This window comes from Equus przewalskii, chromosome 1 (genome assembly GCF_037783145.1).
Source record: "Equus przewalskii isolate Varuska chromosome 1, EquPr2, whole genome shotgun sequence".
NCBI lineage: Eukaryota > Metazoa > Chordata > Mammalia > Perissodactyla > Equidae > Equus > Equus przewalskii.
This window is the reverse complement of record NC_091831.1, coordinates 32,732,947-32,751,260: the sequence shown is the minus strand read 5'-3', so window position 1 is coordinate 32,751,260 and position 18,314 is coordinate 32,732,947. Positions and strand designations below refer to the sequence as shown.

General features: G+C 38.5%; 1 protein-coding gene across 1 annotated transcript in view; it reads right to left on the bottom strand.

The window, feature by feature from the left end:
* Nucleotides 1-18,314, bottom strand: part of TLL2 (tolloid like 2) — a 133,103-nt gene that overhangs the window by 46,240 nt on the left and 68,549 nt on the right. The window contains exons 4-7 of the mRNA XM_070560448.1: nt 9,814-9,969; nt 6,895-7,012; nt 1,620-1,798; nt 535-640 (exon numbers count right to left, since the gene is read on the bottom strand). Of these exons, the coding sequence (XP_070416549.1) occupies nt 535-640; nt 1,620-1,798; nt 6,895-7,012; nt 9,814-9,969 (559 nt within the window). The remainder of the gene's footprint in view (nt 1-534; nt 641-1,619; nt 1,799-6,894; nt 7,013-9,813; nt 9,970-18,314) is intronic.

Sequence of the window (18,314 nt, the reverse complement as noted above, 5' to 3'; positions counted from 1 at the left end):
CCAGCTACCATGATGTGTGACCAGTAGGCAGACCTGGATCTTTGCTTTCACTACAACCCCAGCTACCCATGTGCCCCTGAGCTGCCTAGGGCCTCATTTTCCTCACCTCTAAAATGAACACATGATTTACCACCCTCCAAGCTCTGACACAGTCTAGCTTCCAATAAACCAAATCTCTTCTAGGAGAACTTGGTAGGAAATGCTTTAGAAGATTCCCCGCCCACTGGAAATTTTACACAGAGCCTCTAAGTTATTATCCCAGCCAACCTCTCCATAATTTCCCTTTTCCAGTTTGCTGCTTGTGACACTAGGGCATGATGGAACACCAGCTCCACAATGGGATTCAATCTTATTAGTGAGAACCTGATTAGATTATATTTCACTGCAGCCCAGAGGCCACTGTATTTCAAGGACAGACACGCCAACTGTGCTATGAGCATGCAGAGACCCACTCTCCGCAGACCTCCAGGAATCCGACCCACGCCTGCGGCAGGCACAGTAAAACACAGACGAGGCATAACCATAGATTCCGACCTTGAGAAGGTGTTCCGGGCGTAGTGCATGATGCTGTCAAAGTCGTACGTCTCTCCCAGAGAGCTCACTTCCCCAGCTTCCATTTTTAAGAAATTATACTCCTGACCTGTGACACAACACTCTGTTAAGGCCTTTGAAAACCAAGGCAGGCACCTGAAAGGAGGCAGAGTGGGGAGAAGGAGGGCCCATAGCAACTCCTGAGAGCTCTGTTAGCCCAATCATCAAATAACACAGTTGGGGAGGGGGGATTCTTGTTTTTTTAGCAGATTAGAAATTCGAAACTTGGAATAGCCCTATGTTCTCCCAATCCCACTACCCAACACACACCACCCCCAATGCCACTCGAAACTCTTTAACTTTGAGAACAGGTTAGTTATCAATCTGATTGCTCAAAAATTAAAAAAAAAAAAATCTCTGATCTTGCTATTGAAGGAACAATGACAACAAATCAAAGAGTTAAGTTAAATCCCAAATAGTTCACAATTCAGACTCTCAGAAGCATTTTTACGGCAACCATATTATTCAACCAGCTACTTTCATGTTCAATATGAACTTCTATATAAAATTATTTAACATGAAAAGGTATTTTTTAAAAATCTAGACACTTCCTCTGCCTTGCGTGCGGTAGAACATTCCTAGGTAGAAATATTGTTTTCACATGTACTCACATCCTAATTATATTTCAGTTTCAAAAAGATGTGTTGCCTAAGTCAGCAAAAATGCGTCTTATAAAAGCAACCAGGAGAACTCTTTTTGGCTTATCAGCTTTGATGCTGCAACAGTGTGCTGGTCAATTCTGTTCCTATTAGGAAATGGAGATGGATTTCCTTGTCCTTTATTTACAACATGGAAAGTCACTTTGCTTCTGCTCTAACCCACAAGCTATGGCAGACGACCTCCCAGGAAGGGCCAGGGATGGACAGTGGCAGTGCTGATGACAAATCCCTGCACAATAAGGTTGCTGCCTCCATACTTACAAATGAGCATTGGTCCGCTCCCAGCAACCCCTCTCCTTCACTCCTGCCTGACCCCATGGATGCCACCTTCCTCGCCAGTGGCTTCCAGACTCCACACAGGCTCCTTACCTGGCTGGATGTTTTCTCTGATAATGGTGACATGCTGGTCTCTGTCTGGCCGGGCATGTTCATGCCAGAACCCAACCACGTGGCCCAGCTCGTGCACCACAATGCCAAACTTGTCACAGTTTTTCCCAATGGATATCTCCTGCGGGCCTCCTCCTCGGCGCCCAACATAGGAACAACAGCTGGATAATTGCAGAAATACCCAGGTCAGCAGGTCAGGGAGTAGCAAGAGTCTAATGCCCCTCCCCAATGTGTACGTGTGCATGTGCGTGTGTGTGTCTACTAAGCAAAACACAGAATTTCAGGGCTGAAAGTGCTCTCTTCGTCCAACTTCCCTCCCAATATAGAAATCCCCTCCAAAATGGTTCTTGACTTTTTTGGTGGTCATGGATCCACTCGAGAATCTGAAGAAAGATATAGTCTCTCTTCCTGGAATAAAGCACATACCCTCCCCCACCCATCCACCCCCAAGTCTCTGCTGGGCCGTCTCTGATGACAAGAAGGAGAGACAAGAGAAGGAGTCAGCTGAGTTTCTGTAAAGTGTATGTCTTGGTCCCATTATCAGAGGAGCCTTAGAAATGACTCCCCTTCCGGGCAGAATTATTTTTTCAAATAATATTTATTCATTATTCCTAACATAGAAAGGTATAAAAAAAGAAATTAAAATGGTCCCTACTCCCACCAACCAGAAAATCTCTATTAAACATTAAAAAAATACAGACTCATACTACAAAAGATTGAAGTATCAAGTCTCCACCCCATCTCTAATCTCTTTATCCAAAGACAACCATTGTTAACAGTTTCTTGAACATCCTTCCAGAAAATTTTATATATATATATTTTTTAAATTATAAAATACTCTAAGTAACTTGTCCTTCATCTTACCTCTTTTCCTCCTTGATTTAGAGATCTTTGTATAACAACACATATCGACCTCCCTCACTCTTTCCAAAGCAACACAGTACTAAATTGTATTTAACCAGTCTCCTATTAATGTACATTTAGGCTGATTCCAGTTTTTGCTATTTAAACAAAGCCTTATGGGAGAGGCAGACAAAACAAACAAACAAACAACAACAAGAAAACAAAGAAATGGTTGGACTCCTACTTGTTCGTGGTAGCATAAATTTCTAGGAATGGGATTAATGGATAAAAAGATATGTGCATTTGAAACTTTGATAGATACCATCAAATTGCAACCCCAAAATGCTGTGTTTATTTATATGCCCACTAATAATATATTTTAAAAGTCCTGTTTCCCCATAACCTGGCCACCACTGGTTTTATCAAATGCTTTTTGCCAACTGAATAGGTGGAAAATGGTATTTCACTGTATTGAGATTAGTTTTTCATGTTTTATGTATAACATTTGTATTTTTTTTTCTTGTGACCTATGTGATCACATCTTCCCCCAGTTTTCTTTTGGGTTGTCCATCTTTTTATTACTGATTTGTAAGAACCGTTTGTAAATTAGGGAAATTAGTCTTTTGATTGTCAAATGTGTTGCAAATATTTTTCTCACTTTGTTATTTCTCATTTGACTTAGTTTTTTGTATATGTGTTGTTTTTGCCATAGAGAACTTAAATTTTAATGTAACATCTTCATTTTCTTGTGTCCTGCTTAGAAAGGCCAGCTATCTTCCAAGATTATAAGTAAAATCCACTCTTGCTTCCTTCTAATACTTGAAAGAAAAGTTTTCTTTTCTTTTCTTTCTGTTTCTTTTAACAAATGTTTACATCTTTGATGCAGCTAGCTATGTTTTTGGTGTAAGAAGTGAGGTAAGAATCCAGCTTTATTTTATTCACACTGAGCTATCTAAACATCCCAAAACTCAAGTATCCTAATTGACTAACCCATCTTTCTCTCACTCACTTAAAATGCTGCATAAATTAGTGTATAGGCATATTCACTTTAAACTCTTTTCTCTGTATGTCTATTTTTTTCTTAAGTTGCAAATGTTTTTAAATCTTATTATCTTCATTTGAATTTTAATATCCTATATGTTTGGATAGACCATCAGACCTCTTCCTATAATCCCCTCCCCTACCTGTCCCTCAGTCACTACTGTTTGTTTTCTCTATCTCTTTCTGTTTTTTTTGGGTTATTTTTACACGGTCATTACTCCATATAAACTCCAGTATCATTTGTTCAAATTCTAAAAAATATATACATACATTTCTACATATACATATATGGAGATGTTGTTTAAATCTGAATGGCATGAATTTGTAGGTTATTTTAGGGAGCTCTGACATCTTTACTATGTTGAATATTCCCATACCAGGAAATGGTATGTGTTCCCATTTCTACTTTTTTTTTTTTAAAGTTTCCTTAGAGTTTTAGCACTTTTTTCCTCTAGGTCTGGCATATTTTTGCAATTTTGTTAAGTTTATTCTTAGATATATTATCTGTTATGTTTCTATTAAAGCTGTGATTTTCTTCTCCCATTATAAAAGTGTATCAAACTATTTCATTATAAGGGAAAAGAATTAATTTTTTGTTTATTAATTTTTGTAATCGGTCACCTTAATAGGGTCTCCTTTTGTTTCTAATGGTTTCTCAGTTGATTTGCTGGGTTTTTTAGGCACTCATCACATTAACTTCAAACAATACAAATATTGTCTTGTTCCTGCCAATATTCGTCATGTTTATTTCTTTCTTTTGTCTAATTATATTAGCATGTCCAAAAAAATGTGACATGATTATGGTGATCATGAATATCTTTGACTTGTTCCTGATTCTAACAGAAATGCTTCTAGGATTATCATTGATAAATATGATGTGGGCTTTTGGGTTAAATATATACAACATTTATTTTTTGTAAGTCAAGGAACTATCCTTGATATCTATTCCTGTGCTACCCTGGCTAGTTTTTGTTTGTTTGTTTTTGCTGAGGAAGAGTAGCCCCAAGCTAACATCTGCTGCCAATCTTCCTCCTTTTGTATGTGAGCCACAACCAAAACACGGCCACTAACAGATGAGTGGCGTGTGTCCAAGCCCAGGAACGGAACCCAGGCCGCCAAGCAGAACGTGCCAAACTTAACCACTAGGCCACCAGGGCCAGCCTTCTTGGCTAATTTTTTAAAACAAAAAATGCACGTTGAATTGTGCAGATGCTTTTTAAGCATCTGTTGAGATATGAATATGGCTTCTCTCCTTTGACCTGTCAATACAGTGAGTCACACAAATAGATTTCCTATTGTTGAACTAGTCATGTATTCCTTAGACCAAATTTCTTGGCAGCCACCTCTTCTACTCCGGTATTGCTGAGTTCTATGTGCTAACATTTTAGTTAGGATTTTGCAAGGCTATTCATAAGTTAGATGAATCTATACTTCTCTCTTTTTTTGATGCCATCTTTTTCATTTTAGGGTAGCAATGTCATGACAGTTCCTTAAAACTAATTTATAAGGAAGTGTTCTTCTTTCTCTAGCCTCTAAAAAGCTTAAATAGTACCAAAATAATCTCTTTCTTGAAGGTTTGAAAGAATTCATCTGTGAAACTCTGGATTGGATGCTTTAGGGGAGAGAGATTTCTCCTCAATTTTTCCATTTCTTTCAAAGTTACTGGTGTGTGCCAGCACTTTATACTCACCTTGAAGTCATTCACATTATCCAGATTTCCACATTTCTTGCCCTAGAGTTTTGCAAAAACTCTTTATGATTCTGCTGAATCTATGGCTATTTCCTCCTTTCTCATTTCTGATTTTGTATATTTCTGCAGTCACTTTTTTGCTTTAGTTGGACTAACAAGTAAGGAATTTATAGTTTTTTGTTTGTTTGTTTAAAGAATTCACTCTTCAATTTATTAGTTCTATGTTAACTTGTTGACTTTCTTGCGCTCTCATTGGGTTTCTTTTGTTGAGGTGGTGTTTTTTATGTATTTATTTTGCTAACTTCTTTGAATTGAATATTTAATTGTCATTCTTAATTCTTGATGTGGACATTTGAGGCTGTGGGTTTTCTTCTGGACATGGCTTCAACTACAGCTCTTTAATTTTGAACCGTAGGGCTTTCATTATCTAGACAGCTTGTAATTTTAATCCTGATTCTTTATGACCTAAGAGTTGTAAAAAGGGGGAGCTTTTAACTTACCAAGCAATGAAGGGGTGTTTATTCTATTTTTTGTTATTATGTTATTATGTCCAGTTTCATTGCTTTGCAATCAGGGAATATTTTAATGCTATTTCTGCCTTTTAGAATTCATTGAGGTCTTCTTAATGCTTAATAGATGGACAATGTCTATAAATGTTCTACAGGCACTTTAAAAAAAAAGACGCGTCATCAGGTTACAGAATCTGATAGACCCCTAGGATCAACTCCGTTAATTATATGTTTCCCATGCTCTATAAATCTCTACTTGCTTTTTGGTCAATTTGACATTGATCTACTTGGGTTGACAGAAATGAAATAAAGTCTCCTGCTGCTGGTGTTTCTGTCGATTTCCCCTTGAATTCCCTGGGGCTTGTTTTATGACTCTTAATGCTATGCTATTTGCTGCATAAAGATTTATGAGGGTTATATTCTCACCATAGTTTGTACCCTTTCTCATTATAAAGTGTCTCACCTTTTTTTTTTTTTTTTTTTAACACTTTCTGACTTTAAAAACAAAACACAAAAGGCCTTGTCTCTAACTAAAATTGTGACCTCCGCTTTCTTTCTGTTAGCATTTGCCTGTATGCCTTCTTTCCTTTCCTTTTAAACCTTTCTGGGTCATTTTCTTCAGTAGTCATTTTATGTAAACAGCACATACTTGGGTCCAAGTTTTTGAATCAATATGGCAACCTTTTTCTTTCAGTAGGAGAGTACACCACACTCACATTTATTGGCATAACAGATAAGTTTAGTCACAATCCAGTTGTCTTATTATTTGTTATGCTTTCTGGAGGAAGTCTGTAAGCCCATGGAGCCCACAGAATTACACGCAGAATTTTGCATATATGTACATCCATCACAAGGGAGCCTATAGCTTCATCAGATTCCCAGTGGGGTCACTGACCCCAAATTGATTCAGAACCACTTCTCCATATGAAACACCCCAATTCCTTCAACTGCTCCCATGACAGGAGATCCAGACCCTTTGTCTCCTCTTGACCCACCTACTTTGTCACTGGATTGTGAGTTCACTGAGGGCAAGGGATGTTTCTGACAACTCTGGATTCCTATATCTCACAGCTCGTTGGAAATAGTGATTTTACAGAGAAAATTCAAGACTCACAAGTCACCTGATTTGTCTGCCTCTGATTCCGCTGAGGCAACCTTGCTCTTGCTTACTTACCCACAGGTTCTGTAACTGAACTTAATAAAGCTTTCTTCGTTGGTCCTCTCTATGAAGGTCACACAGGTGTGCTTCTCCCAGTGTCTCATGGCCTGCTTAAAAATGGCCCTCTGGCTTCCTGAAATGACGAGGAAAGAGCTCATCACTTCACTCATGGGTCTATTTCTTCCTTAGATGCTTTAAGTCATGCTGGCTTATGACAAAGCTTGTCCCAACGATCAAAAAAAGCCTGTTCAGGTGACCCAGAATAGAAATGCACTAGGAAAAAGGATTTCCTTTGCTAAGAATACAATATAACTTTCCTGAGGTACCAAAACTTAGAAAGTAGGAGTTTGTGAATTGGAAGCGAGGGTAAAAATAGATTTTCAAAATATCCTGGGTTTCCCAACTTCTCCTTTGAATTGAAAGTACTTTTCTAAACTCGTAAAATCTTACCCAGGTTATTCAACTTGGAAATTTCAGGTTTTTGAAGTAGCTCACCTGCACTGCATGCCACCCCCTTATTTTATTTTATACCTATAGGAGAGTATTCCCTTATTCTCTCAAAACTCTATTGGCACATACATTCATGCTACTTTTGCATGAGGGGTCAGTGTTTGCTGGGGGACCTTGAGCAAAATTTTCTACAAGGCCTTTCACAACGATGAACTTCACACCTTCTCTGAACCTGTCTTCATATTCCCTTGAGTAGAAATTTGTTGAATAATAAAACAATAAGTAAATTGTCTGGGACCAAGAATAAAGAAGTTGTAAACTCTAGGCTGATAGTTATGTATAGTCAATAAGTATTCTTTTCAAAATCTATCAATCTGAAATAAAGAAGACTATTTTGATTTTGCTAGAAGCAACGAGAAGGAACTGGAAAAATAGTTGTTTGGGAAATTCAGAGGATGATTGGTGTGGGCTCTGAGTTCTAGAATGACCTTGTTGCAAAAAACAAAAAAATCCCACTGGCGAGACTCCCATCATAGTCTAGAAGATGTGAGTGTGGTGTCATATTGTTGTCCCCAAAAACATACATACAGAATAAAGAGTAACTTAGCTGTCCGTTTTTTGGATATCTTGACACATTTTGTGCAAATTGTTTATAGCTCAATCACTCACCAAAATAGCAATCCTACTAATTACAGAATAACATAAAATCTCTGTGTAAAGGAAGTTCTTTATATAAAATTAGTTAATTTTGATGAAGGTTATAAATATCTTTGGTCAGAAAAGCACACCAGATCTGAAAGAACACTTAAGATACCAAAGAACAAAAGTTAATAGCTGATTATAATTTTACATATCAATTCTTTAGGCACACATCTTTCTCTCCTGTTAGGATTGGGAGCCCCTTGAGGGCAGAGTGAAGTCTTAGGCATCTTTTTATCGTCAGCACCTAATTAAGTATCTGGTACTAGGGGGCCCTGGGTTAATGCCAAGGGAGTGAAAGGGAACGAACAGCATGAATGCCGCCAGGAAAAGAGAGAGGAAGGGGGGTGGCCTGGAGGCCTCCATGCTCTCTTCCAGGTTCCAGGTCCCTGTTGTCAAGGTGTTCACAGTTCCTTTACCCATCAGCGGTTTTCAGTGGCTTTGGCAAGTCATTAGAACGTCTGCTTCATCTACCAGCTCTCATAGTAGAAGTCACAGAGCCACAGAGAGGAGATGGGCTCATAAATGCCGTCAGCATTGAGAGCCCAGAAAAGGCAGCTCCTTGTGGTTATTCTTTCAAGCATTCAACTAATATTGGTCAGAAGCCTGCTGAGCATAACTGTTGAGTGTCTACTATGAGTCCTACTTCTAGGTGTTGGAGATATAGGAATGAAAACAAGACGGGAAAACAGATCCTACAGTGCTTGGGCAGAGACAAAAAATTTTTTTTAAATACAGGTAAAATAATTTCAGGTAACAGGGAGTGCTGTAAAGACTATAAAGCAGGGTGCCGGGAGAGAGAAGAGCTGGAGGGCGAGAAGGGAGTTGAATAAGGCCTTTCTGTGGACATGACATTCCATCTGAGACTCCCATGAGAAGAAGAAGCCAGCCAAGAGAAGATCTGGGGAAAGAGCAGTCTAGGCAGAGAGAAGGGCAAGCGCAAGTGTGCAAAGGGGGCAATGAGGTGACATGTTCCAGAAAAGAAAGCTGACTGGAAAGGCCAGTGCCAGGCACTGAGGAGGAGGCGGGTCAAAGGCCAGGAGAAAGGCTGCCCGGACAGAGGGCGTCAGAGGCCACCGTCAGGGCTCTCGGTGTCATTAGTGGGATGGGAAACCCCTGCATGACATATATCTTAAAGATAATAATACCAATAGCAAACAATTACTAATTATTATGTGCCAGGCACTATTCTAAGTGCTTTATCCAAATTAACTCATTTAATTCTCAGAACAACCCTATGGGGTAGAAAATATTATCATCTGCATTTACACAAGAGAGAACTGAGGCAGAGAGAGGTTAAGTAACTTCCCCAGGGCGTAGTGCTGGTAAGTGCTGCAGCCAGGATTGGACCACATCTACTGGCCCACACTGGTTACCGTACAGAGTACTGCTGGGGATGAGGGGTGGTGCAGAGCGCTCATCCACGCAGACGACTGGTGAGCCACAGTGTGTAGCTACTCACACTCTTCCTTCTGGCTGGAGGGCTTTGCTCACACAGCCACTGTGCAAACTCTGTCTATCCTTCAAGACCAGGGTCATATGTAACCCCCTGCATGAAAGCTTGGGGACCAGGTCACCACCTTTGAAGACTTGGCCCCAAAAGATACTGCAGTTTCCCCAGGCCTAGTGCACTAGACCCTGTAGGCATGCGGGAACATTAGCAGATAGGACTGCTGTGGCCCCAGCTTCTGCTCCATCCCACCTGAGTCCTTCCTGGGAGGACTCTGTTAACCTAGGGAGACAAAACATCCATCCCCAAAGCAGGCCTCATGTGGGGCTACTGACCAGTGAAGTTCCCTCCGATGACGTAGGGGATGACCCCTCCAGGCCATATCCTCTCTGTCCTTGAGGTTGTAGCTCTTCGAACCCGGGGAGAGAAGGTCTCAGCTCTGGCACTCGAGGTCCCAGGGCTCTGCGGAAGCATGACATTCCCCTTGCCATCTGCAAGAGAGTCATACTGCCATTTACTTTGCCTTTAATTGCTCCTGTGAGCTACAGTTCAGATTGTATTATCCACGAATCCACAAAAGGGGGTGTTAAAAACACATATTCTAAAGGGGCTATTTGGTCTGTTCAGGGTTTTGAACCCCTGGATGATAGTTTTCCAGTTGGGGCAAGAGCAACTGTAGTAAGTGTACCGGGTATATGATGGGAGTGGGCCTGGCTTGTCGGAGGCCTTGAACGAGGCCCCAAGGGGCTCAAGGGCAGCCTGAGGGCCACAGAATCGAGAGGGCCTAGACAATTCACAGTCCTTTACAATGAAGCCGAGATGGGGTGTGCTCTCTTCTCAGAGCCTCGAACATTTGAGGGAACAAAGTGAGTCCATCCCCTGCCTTGACCAAACATTGTCAATGTTGCAAATTTTGAAAATAATTTGGTCAGTAGGACAGATAAAGTGAAGCAGTCTGTGATGCTAGGAAAACAAACTCTTTGTAAGGTAAACCCCTGGAGAAAGCAGAGCCTCATAAAATCCTCCAGCTCTTCCCAGTCTCTCGGCACATCTGGACCTTTAAGAAAGGAACGTGGGAAAGCAGTGGAGGGTCTCCTTAAGGTTCTGTGTCCAGGTATGGCCCCTGGAAATAGCAGAGATAGACAGGTGGGCTGCAACCAAATAATTGAATCCACATTCATTTTACTCACCATTCAGACAATTTAACGTTTTGTTTTGAGTCCACTTGCTTAAAATCCCTCATTGTCTTCATTTGGATCATTTTCTCTTTAGTTTTTATATTTTTTCCCTAAAAATCAGCTTTTTGTTTTGTTGATTCTTTTCATTTTTCATTATTTCACCAATTTTACTACTTCCCTCTATTTTCCTTTATTTTATGCTGTTTCCTTTCTAGCTTCTTTTCTTTCTTTTAAAAAAATTGAGATGTAATTCACACACTGTAATCATCGCCCTTTTAAAGTGTACAATTTAGTGGGTCTTAGTATATTCACACAGTTGTGCAACCAACACTATGATAGAATTGCACATTTTCATCACCCCAAAAAAGAAATCCTGTGTCCGTGAGGAGTCGCCGCCCATTTCTCCTTCCTCCCAGTCCTTGGCAACTAGTATTCTACTTTCTGTTTCTATGGATTTGCCTATCCTGGACATTTCATATAAAGGGAATCATGTAACACGTGGCCTTTTGTGTCTGGCTTTTTTCATTTAGCATTTTTTCAAGGTTTATCCATGTTGCAGCATTAATCAGTACTTCATTACATTTTGTGGCTGAATGATAGTCCACTGCATGGATATACCACATTTTGTTTATCCATTCCTCAGTTGATGGACATTTGGGTTGTTTCCACTTTTTGGCTATTGTGAATAATGCTGTTATGAACATCAATGTACGCATTTTTGTGTGGGCATATGTTTTCAGTTTGCTTGGGTATATACCAAAGAGTGGAATTGTTGGGTCATATTGTAACTCCGTGTTTAACCTTTTGAAGAACCACAGACATACTTCGAAGATGTTGTTGGTTCAGTTCCAGACCACTGCAATAAATTGAATATTGCAATAAAGCAAGTCACATGAATTTTTTGGCTTCTCAGTGCATATAAAAGTTATGTTTACACTATACTGTAGTCTATAAGCGTGTAATAGCATTATGCATTAAAAAAACAGAGTACATACCTTATCCAAAAAATATTTTATTGCTAAAAATGCCAACCCTCATCTGAGCCTTTAGCAAGTCATAATATTTTTGCTGGTGAAGGGAACAGCCTCAACGTTATGGCTGCTGACTGATCAGAGTGGTGGTTGCTGAAGACTGGGGTGGCTGTGGCAATTTCTTAAAATAAGACAGCAATGAAGTTTGCCACATAGATTGACTCTTCCTTTCACAAACGATTTCTCTGTAGCATATGATACTGTTTGATAGCATTTTATGCACAGTAGAACTTCTTTCAAAGTCAGTCCTCTCAAACTCTGTTGCTGCTTTATCAACTAAGTTTATTTAGTGTTCCAAACCCTTTGTTGTCATTTCAACAATCTTCACGGCATCTTCACCAGGAGTAGATTCCATCTCAAGAAACTACTCTCTTTGCTCATCCATAAGAAGCAACTTCTCATCTGTTAAAGTTTTATCATGAGATTGCAGTCATTCAGTCACATTATCCAGCTCCACTTCTAATTCCAGTTCTCTTGCTATTTCTACCACATCTGTAAGTTACTTCCTCCACCGAAGTCTTGAGACCCTCAAAGTCAACTATGAGGGTTGCAATTGATTTCTTTCAAACTCCTGGTAATGTTGATATTTTGACCTCTTCCCATGAATTACAAATGTTCTTAATGTCATCTAGAATGCTGAATCCCTTCCAGAAGATTTTCAATTTACTCTGCCCAGAGCCATCAGAGGAATCACTATCTGTGGCAGCTATGGCCTTATGAAATGTATTTCTTAAATAACGAGACTTGAAAGTCGAAATTACTCCTTGATCCATGGGCTGTAGAATGGATGTTGTATTAACAGGCATGAAAACATTAATCTCGTTGTACATCTCCATCAGAGCTCTTGGTTGACCAGGTGTATTGTCAACTAGCAGTAATATTTTGGAAGGAACCTTTTTTTTCTGAGAAGTAGGTCTCAACAGTGGGCTTAAAATACTCAGTAAACCATGTTGTAAACAGATGTGCTGTCATCTAGGCTTCATTGATCCATTTATAGAGCACGGGCAGAGTCGATTTAGCATAATTCACAACAGCCCTAGGATTTTCAGAATGGTAAATGAACATTGGCTTCAACCTAAAGTCACCAGCTGCATTAGCCCCTAACAAGAGAGTCAGCCTGTCCTTTGAAGCTTTGAAGCCAGGCATTGACTTCTCCTCTCTAGCTATGAAAGGCCTAGATGGCATCTTCTTCCAATATAAGGCAGTTTCATCTACACTGAAAGTCTGTTGTTCAGTGTAGCCACCTTCATTAATTATCTTAGCTAGATCTTCTGGATAACTTGCTGCAGCTTCTACATCAGCACTTGCTGCTTCCCCTTGCACTTTTATGTTACGGAGACGGCTTCTTTCCTTAAGCTTCATTAACCAACCTCGGTTATTTTCAAACTTTTCTTCTGCAGCTTCCTCACCTCTCTCAGCCTTCACAGAATTGAAGAGAGTTAGGGCCTTCCTCTGGATTAGGCTTTGGCTTAAGGGAATGTTGTGGCTGGCTTGATCTTCTATCCAGACCACTAAAACTTTCTCCATATCAGCAATAAGGCCGTTTTGCTTTCTTATCATTTGTGTGTTCACTGGAGTAGCACTTTTAAATTCCTTCAAGAACTTTTCCTTTGCATTCACAACTTGGCTGACTGGCTCAAAAAGCCTAGTTTTCAGTCTACCTCAGCTTTCAACATGCCCTCCTCACTAAACTTAGTCATTTCCAGCTTTATTAAAGTGAGAGGTGTGCAACTCTTCCTTCCACTTGAACACATAGAGGCCAGTGTAGGGTTATTGATTGGCCTAATTTCAATATTGTTGTGTCTCAGGGAAGAGAGAGGCCTGAGGAGAGGGAGAGACTGGGGAATGGCTGGTCAGTGAAGCGGTCAGAACACAGACAATATTTACCAACTAAGTTTGTTGTCTTCTATGGGCACAGTTTGTGATGCACCCCCACCCCCAAATTACAATAGTAACATCAAAGTTCACTGATCACAGATCACCATAACAAATACAATAATAATGAAAAAGTTTGAAATATTATGGGAATTACCAAAATGTGACACAGAGACACTAAGTCCAACAGCAAATGCTGTTGGAAAAATGGCGCTGACAGACTTGCAGTACCTGCAAGGTGCAATAAAATGAAGCATGTGCCTGTACCAGACTGTTTTCCAAAGCTGCTGCACCATTTTGTTTTCAATAGCAATGCGTCAGGGTCCAGTGTCTCCATATCCTCATCAACACTTGTTATTGTCAATCTTTTTGATTATAGCCATCCAAATGGGTGCCAAGTGGCCTATCATCGTGGTTTTGATTTGCATTTCCCTAATGATTAATTATGCTAACATCTCTTCATGCACTTAGTCATTTGTATCTTCTTTGGAGAAATGCCCATTCAAATCCTTTGTCCATTTCTTAATTGATTTACATATCTTTTTATTGTTGTGTTATTCTTTTACGTTTTGGAGACCAGACCCTTATCTGATATATGATTTGCAAATATTTTCTCCTATGCTGTAGCTTGTTTTCTCATTTTTATGACAGTGTCCTTTGAAGCACAAAAGTTTTTAATTTTGGCGAAGCCCAATTTATCCATTTTTTCTTTTGTTGCTTGTGCTTTTTGTGTTGTATCTAAGAAATTATAGCCTAATCCAACCTCACAAAACTTTTTGTCTAGAGTTCTATAGTTTTAGCTCTTATATTTAGGTCTCTGATTATTTTTGAGGTAATTTTTATATATGGTGTGAGGTAGGGGACCAATTTCATTCTTTTGCATGTAGATATCCAGTTGTTATAGCACCATTTGTTGAGAAGACTAGTTTTTCTCCTGTGGAAGTGTCTCAGCACTCTCATAACAAATCAATTGGCCATCCTTTTTGAGCTTCTTGAGTTGAATGTGTGGCACATTAATTTTCAACCTTTCTTACATTCTAACATTAACATTTTAAGGCTAAAATTTCTCTGAGTTCCCATCTTTTGACATGCACATTTCAATGTTAGACATTAATATATTCTGTGCATCCCATTTAGACTTTCTTCTTTGATCCTTGAATTATTTAGAAGAGAGATTATTAATTTCTAAACATTTGTCTCTGTATGTGGTATTGATCTCTAACATTGCTTTGTGTTCCAAGGACCTATTTTCCAAGGCAGGGGTCAGCAAACTTTTTCTGTAAAAGGCCAGATAGTAAATATTTTAAATTTGGGGGTTAATATAGTTTTTGTTGCAACTACCCAACACTGCCATTGTAGTGTGAAGGCAGCCACAAACAATATGTAAATGAATGAGTATGGCTGTGTTCCAATAATGCTTTATTTTTGAGAACAGATGGCAGGCTGGATTTGGCCTCCTGGCCATAGATGGCTGGCTTATGCTCCAAGGTATCAATTCTTTGGTATCTTGAGCCTTTTTTACAAAAGTACATGATTGGTTTTTATAAATGTTCCATATGTCCTTGAATTAATGTGCATCAATTTCCATGATTGATGGTTGAAGGGTGCTACATATGTTGTTCAAATATTCTGCCTACAAATATTTTTGGCTCCTTGGTGTATCAGTTTCTGAGAAAAGTGCTTTACACAACCTTGAAAACTAAGATTTTGAATTGCCATTTTCCCCTTTATTCTTAATTTTTTCTTTATGTTGTTCAAGGCTATGTTGGTTAAGTAATACAAGTTAAGAATTGTTAAATGCTCCAGGTGAATTATTTCCTTTATCATCAATGACCCTCTTGATCTGCACTAATGTTCATCCACAATAAAGATTATTTTGGCTGATATTAATATTGCTATACCAGTTTTATTTTGCTTAGTGTTTCCTTCATATAGCTTCTTTCCATTCATTTATTTTTAATCTTTTTGTGTAATTATTTTTTTAAATGAGTCATCCAACAGATATTATTCTGTGAGTAAATTACATTTCCCACAACAAACAATGCAACAAGTTTTGCAATGGTCATAATGTTGAGGTTCAATATATATATATATGTATATATGTATATATATATATATATATATATATATATTTACTGCATATAAAATAATGTTTATAAATTGAAATTTTTATTGAGACGACTGTAGATTCACATGCAGTTGTAAGAAATAATAAAGAGAGATTTTGTGTACCCTTTACTCAGTTTTCCTCAATAGTAACATTTTACAAAACTATAGTACAATATCAAGTGGGATATGGACATTAAAACAATCCACTGATCTGATTCAGATTTCCCCAGTTTCATGTATACTCGTGTGTGTATGTGTAGTTTTATACAATTTTATCACGTGTGTAGGTTTGTGCATCCACCACCACATTCAAGATGGGGAACCGTTCCATCGCCATAAGGATCCCTCATGTTGCCATTTTATAATCACAACCATCTCCTTTCCTCTCTCCCCTAAACCATCCCTAAACTCTCAACCACTAATCTGTTCTCCATTTTGAAAATGTTATTATCACTTGAAGAATATGATATAAATTGAATCCTACAGTATATAACCTTTGGGGAAGCTTTGGCTTTTCTCACTCAGCACAATTCTCTGGAGATTCATCCAAGTTATTGCACGTATCAATAGTTCCTTTTTATTGCTGAGTAATATTCCATGGTATGTATGTACCACAGTTTAACCATTCACCTGTTGAAGGACATCTGGGTTGTTTCCTAGTATTACAGACAAAGCTGTTACAAACATTCATGTACAGGCGTTTGTGTGAAGATAAGTTTTTATTTGTCTGAGATAAATACCCAAGAGAGGAATTGCTGGGTCATTCAGTAATTGGGTTTATTATTGGGTTCTCTATTCTGTTCCATTGATCTATGTGTTTATCTTTCTGCTAGTATGACACAGTCTTAATTACTATAGTTATATAGTAAGCCTTAATGTTGGGTAGAGTGATTACTCTCACTTTACACTGCTTTCCCATGATTGTTTTAAATATGTTTCCATATAAATTTTAGAAAAAGCTTGTCTATGCCTAAAAAACCATGCTGGGATTTTGATAGAAATTACATTAAACCTATAGATCAGTTTGGAGAGAACTGGCATCTTTACTATACTGAGTCTTCCAATCCATGGACATGGTATGTCTCTCCATTTATGTAGTTCTTTCTTGATTTCTTTCATCAACATCGTGTAATTTTCAGCATACAAATATTGTACATTTTGGGGGGTGTATATCTAAGTATTTCATTTCTTTGAGTGATTATAAATGGTATTGTGTGTTTAATTTTGGTTTCTACATGTTTATTGTTGATATATAGAAAGGTAAGCAATTTTTGTGTTTTGGTCTTGTATTCTGCCATCTTGCTAAACTCATTTATTAATTCTAGGAGGTTTTTGCTTGTTTGTTTAGATTCCTTTCGATCATCTACATAGATAAACATGTGGTTTGGAAATAGGGAGAGTTTTATTTCTTCCTTTCCAATGTGTATGCCTTTAAATTTTTTTTTTTTTTTTTTTGCCTCATTGCAGTGTCTATAACTTCAGAACTATGTTGAATAAGAGCATGAGAGCACATATCTTTGTCTTGTTCCTGATCTTAGAGGGAAAGCATTCAGTCTTTCACCATTAAGTATGATATAAGCTGTAGGTTTTTTGGGAGATGCTTTTTATCAAGTTAAGATAATTTCTTTTTATTCCTAACTTGCTGAGTTTTTATTGTAAATAGATTTTAGATTACATTAAATGCTTTTTCTGCAATTGATGTGAGCATAGGATTTTTCCTTCTTAGTTTGTAGATATGGTAAGATTACATTGATCCAGCCTTGTGTACTTGGAATAAATTCCACTTGATTATGGTGTATAATTTTTTCTATACATTGTTGGGTTTGATTTGCTAATATTTTGTTGAGTATTTTTGCATCTCTTTTTTTTGCTGAGGAAGATTCGCCCTGAGCTAACATCTGTTGCCAATCTTCGTCTTTTTGTATGTAAGCCACCACCACAGCATGGCCACTGACAGAAAAGTGGTGTAGGTCCACCCCCGGGAACCGAACCCAGGCTACTGAAGAGGAGTATGCCAAACTTAACCCCAGGCCACTGGGGCTGGCCTGAGAATCTCTCTTTTAACAGATGAATTACACTTATTTTATAACTGATATACTTGGGTTTATTTCCTTCCTTTTTTTGTCTTTGTGCTTTCTTTTTGCTATTTTTTCATTGCTTTTTTTTTTCTCCTTTACTGCTTTCTGTTGGATTAAGACATTTTTCTACATTTACTTTTTATTTACATTATTTCATTTCTATTCTTTAACATTGCCTTTAATCTTTAATACTTATACTGAACAAAGTATAAAGAATTAGTGAGCTAGAAGATAAATCTAAAGAAATCAGAATCTCCATTCTCATTCTGAGAATGCAAAGATCTTAAAATATTTTCATGGGGCCAGCTCAGTGGTGTAGTGGTTAAGTTTGCATGCTCTGCTTTGGTGGCCCGAGTTTATGGGTCAGATCCTGGGTGCAGACCTACACACCGCTCATCAAGCCATGCTGTGGCAGTGTCCCACATACAAAATAGAGGAAGATTGGCACAGATGTTAGTCCAGGGCCAATATTCCTCACCAAAGGAAAAAAAAATTTTTCATTTGTAAACAGACTCTCCAACTTTTCATGTTATTGTTTACTTGCGTTTAAGATGCCAAAGTAGTC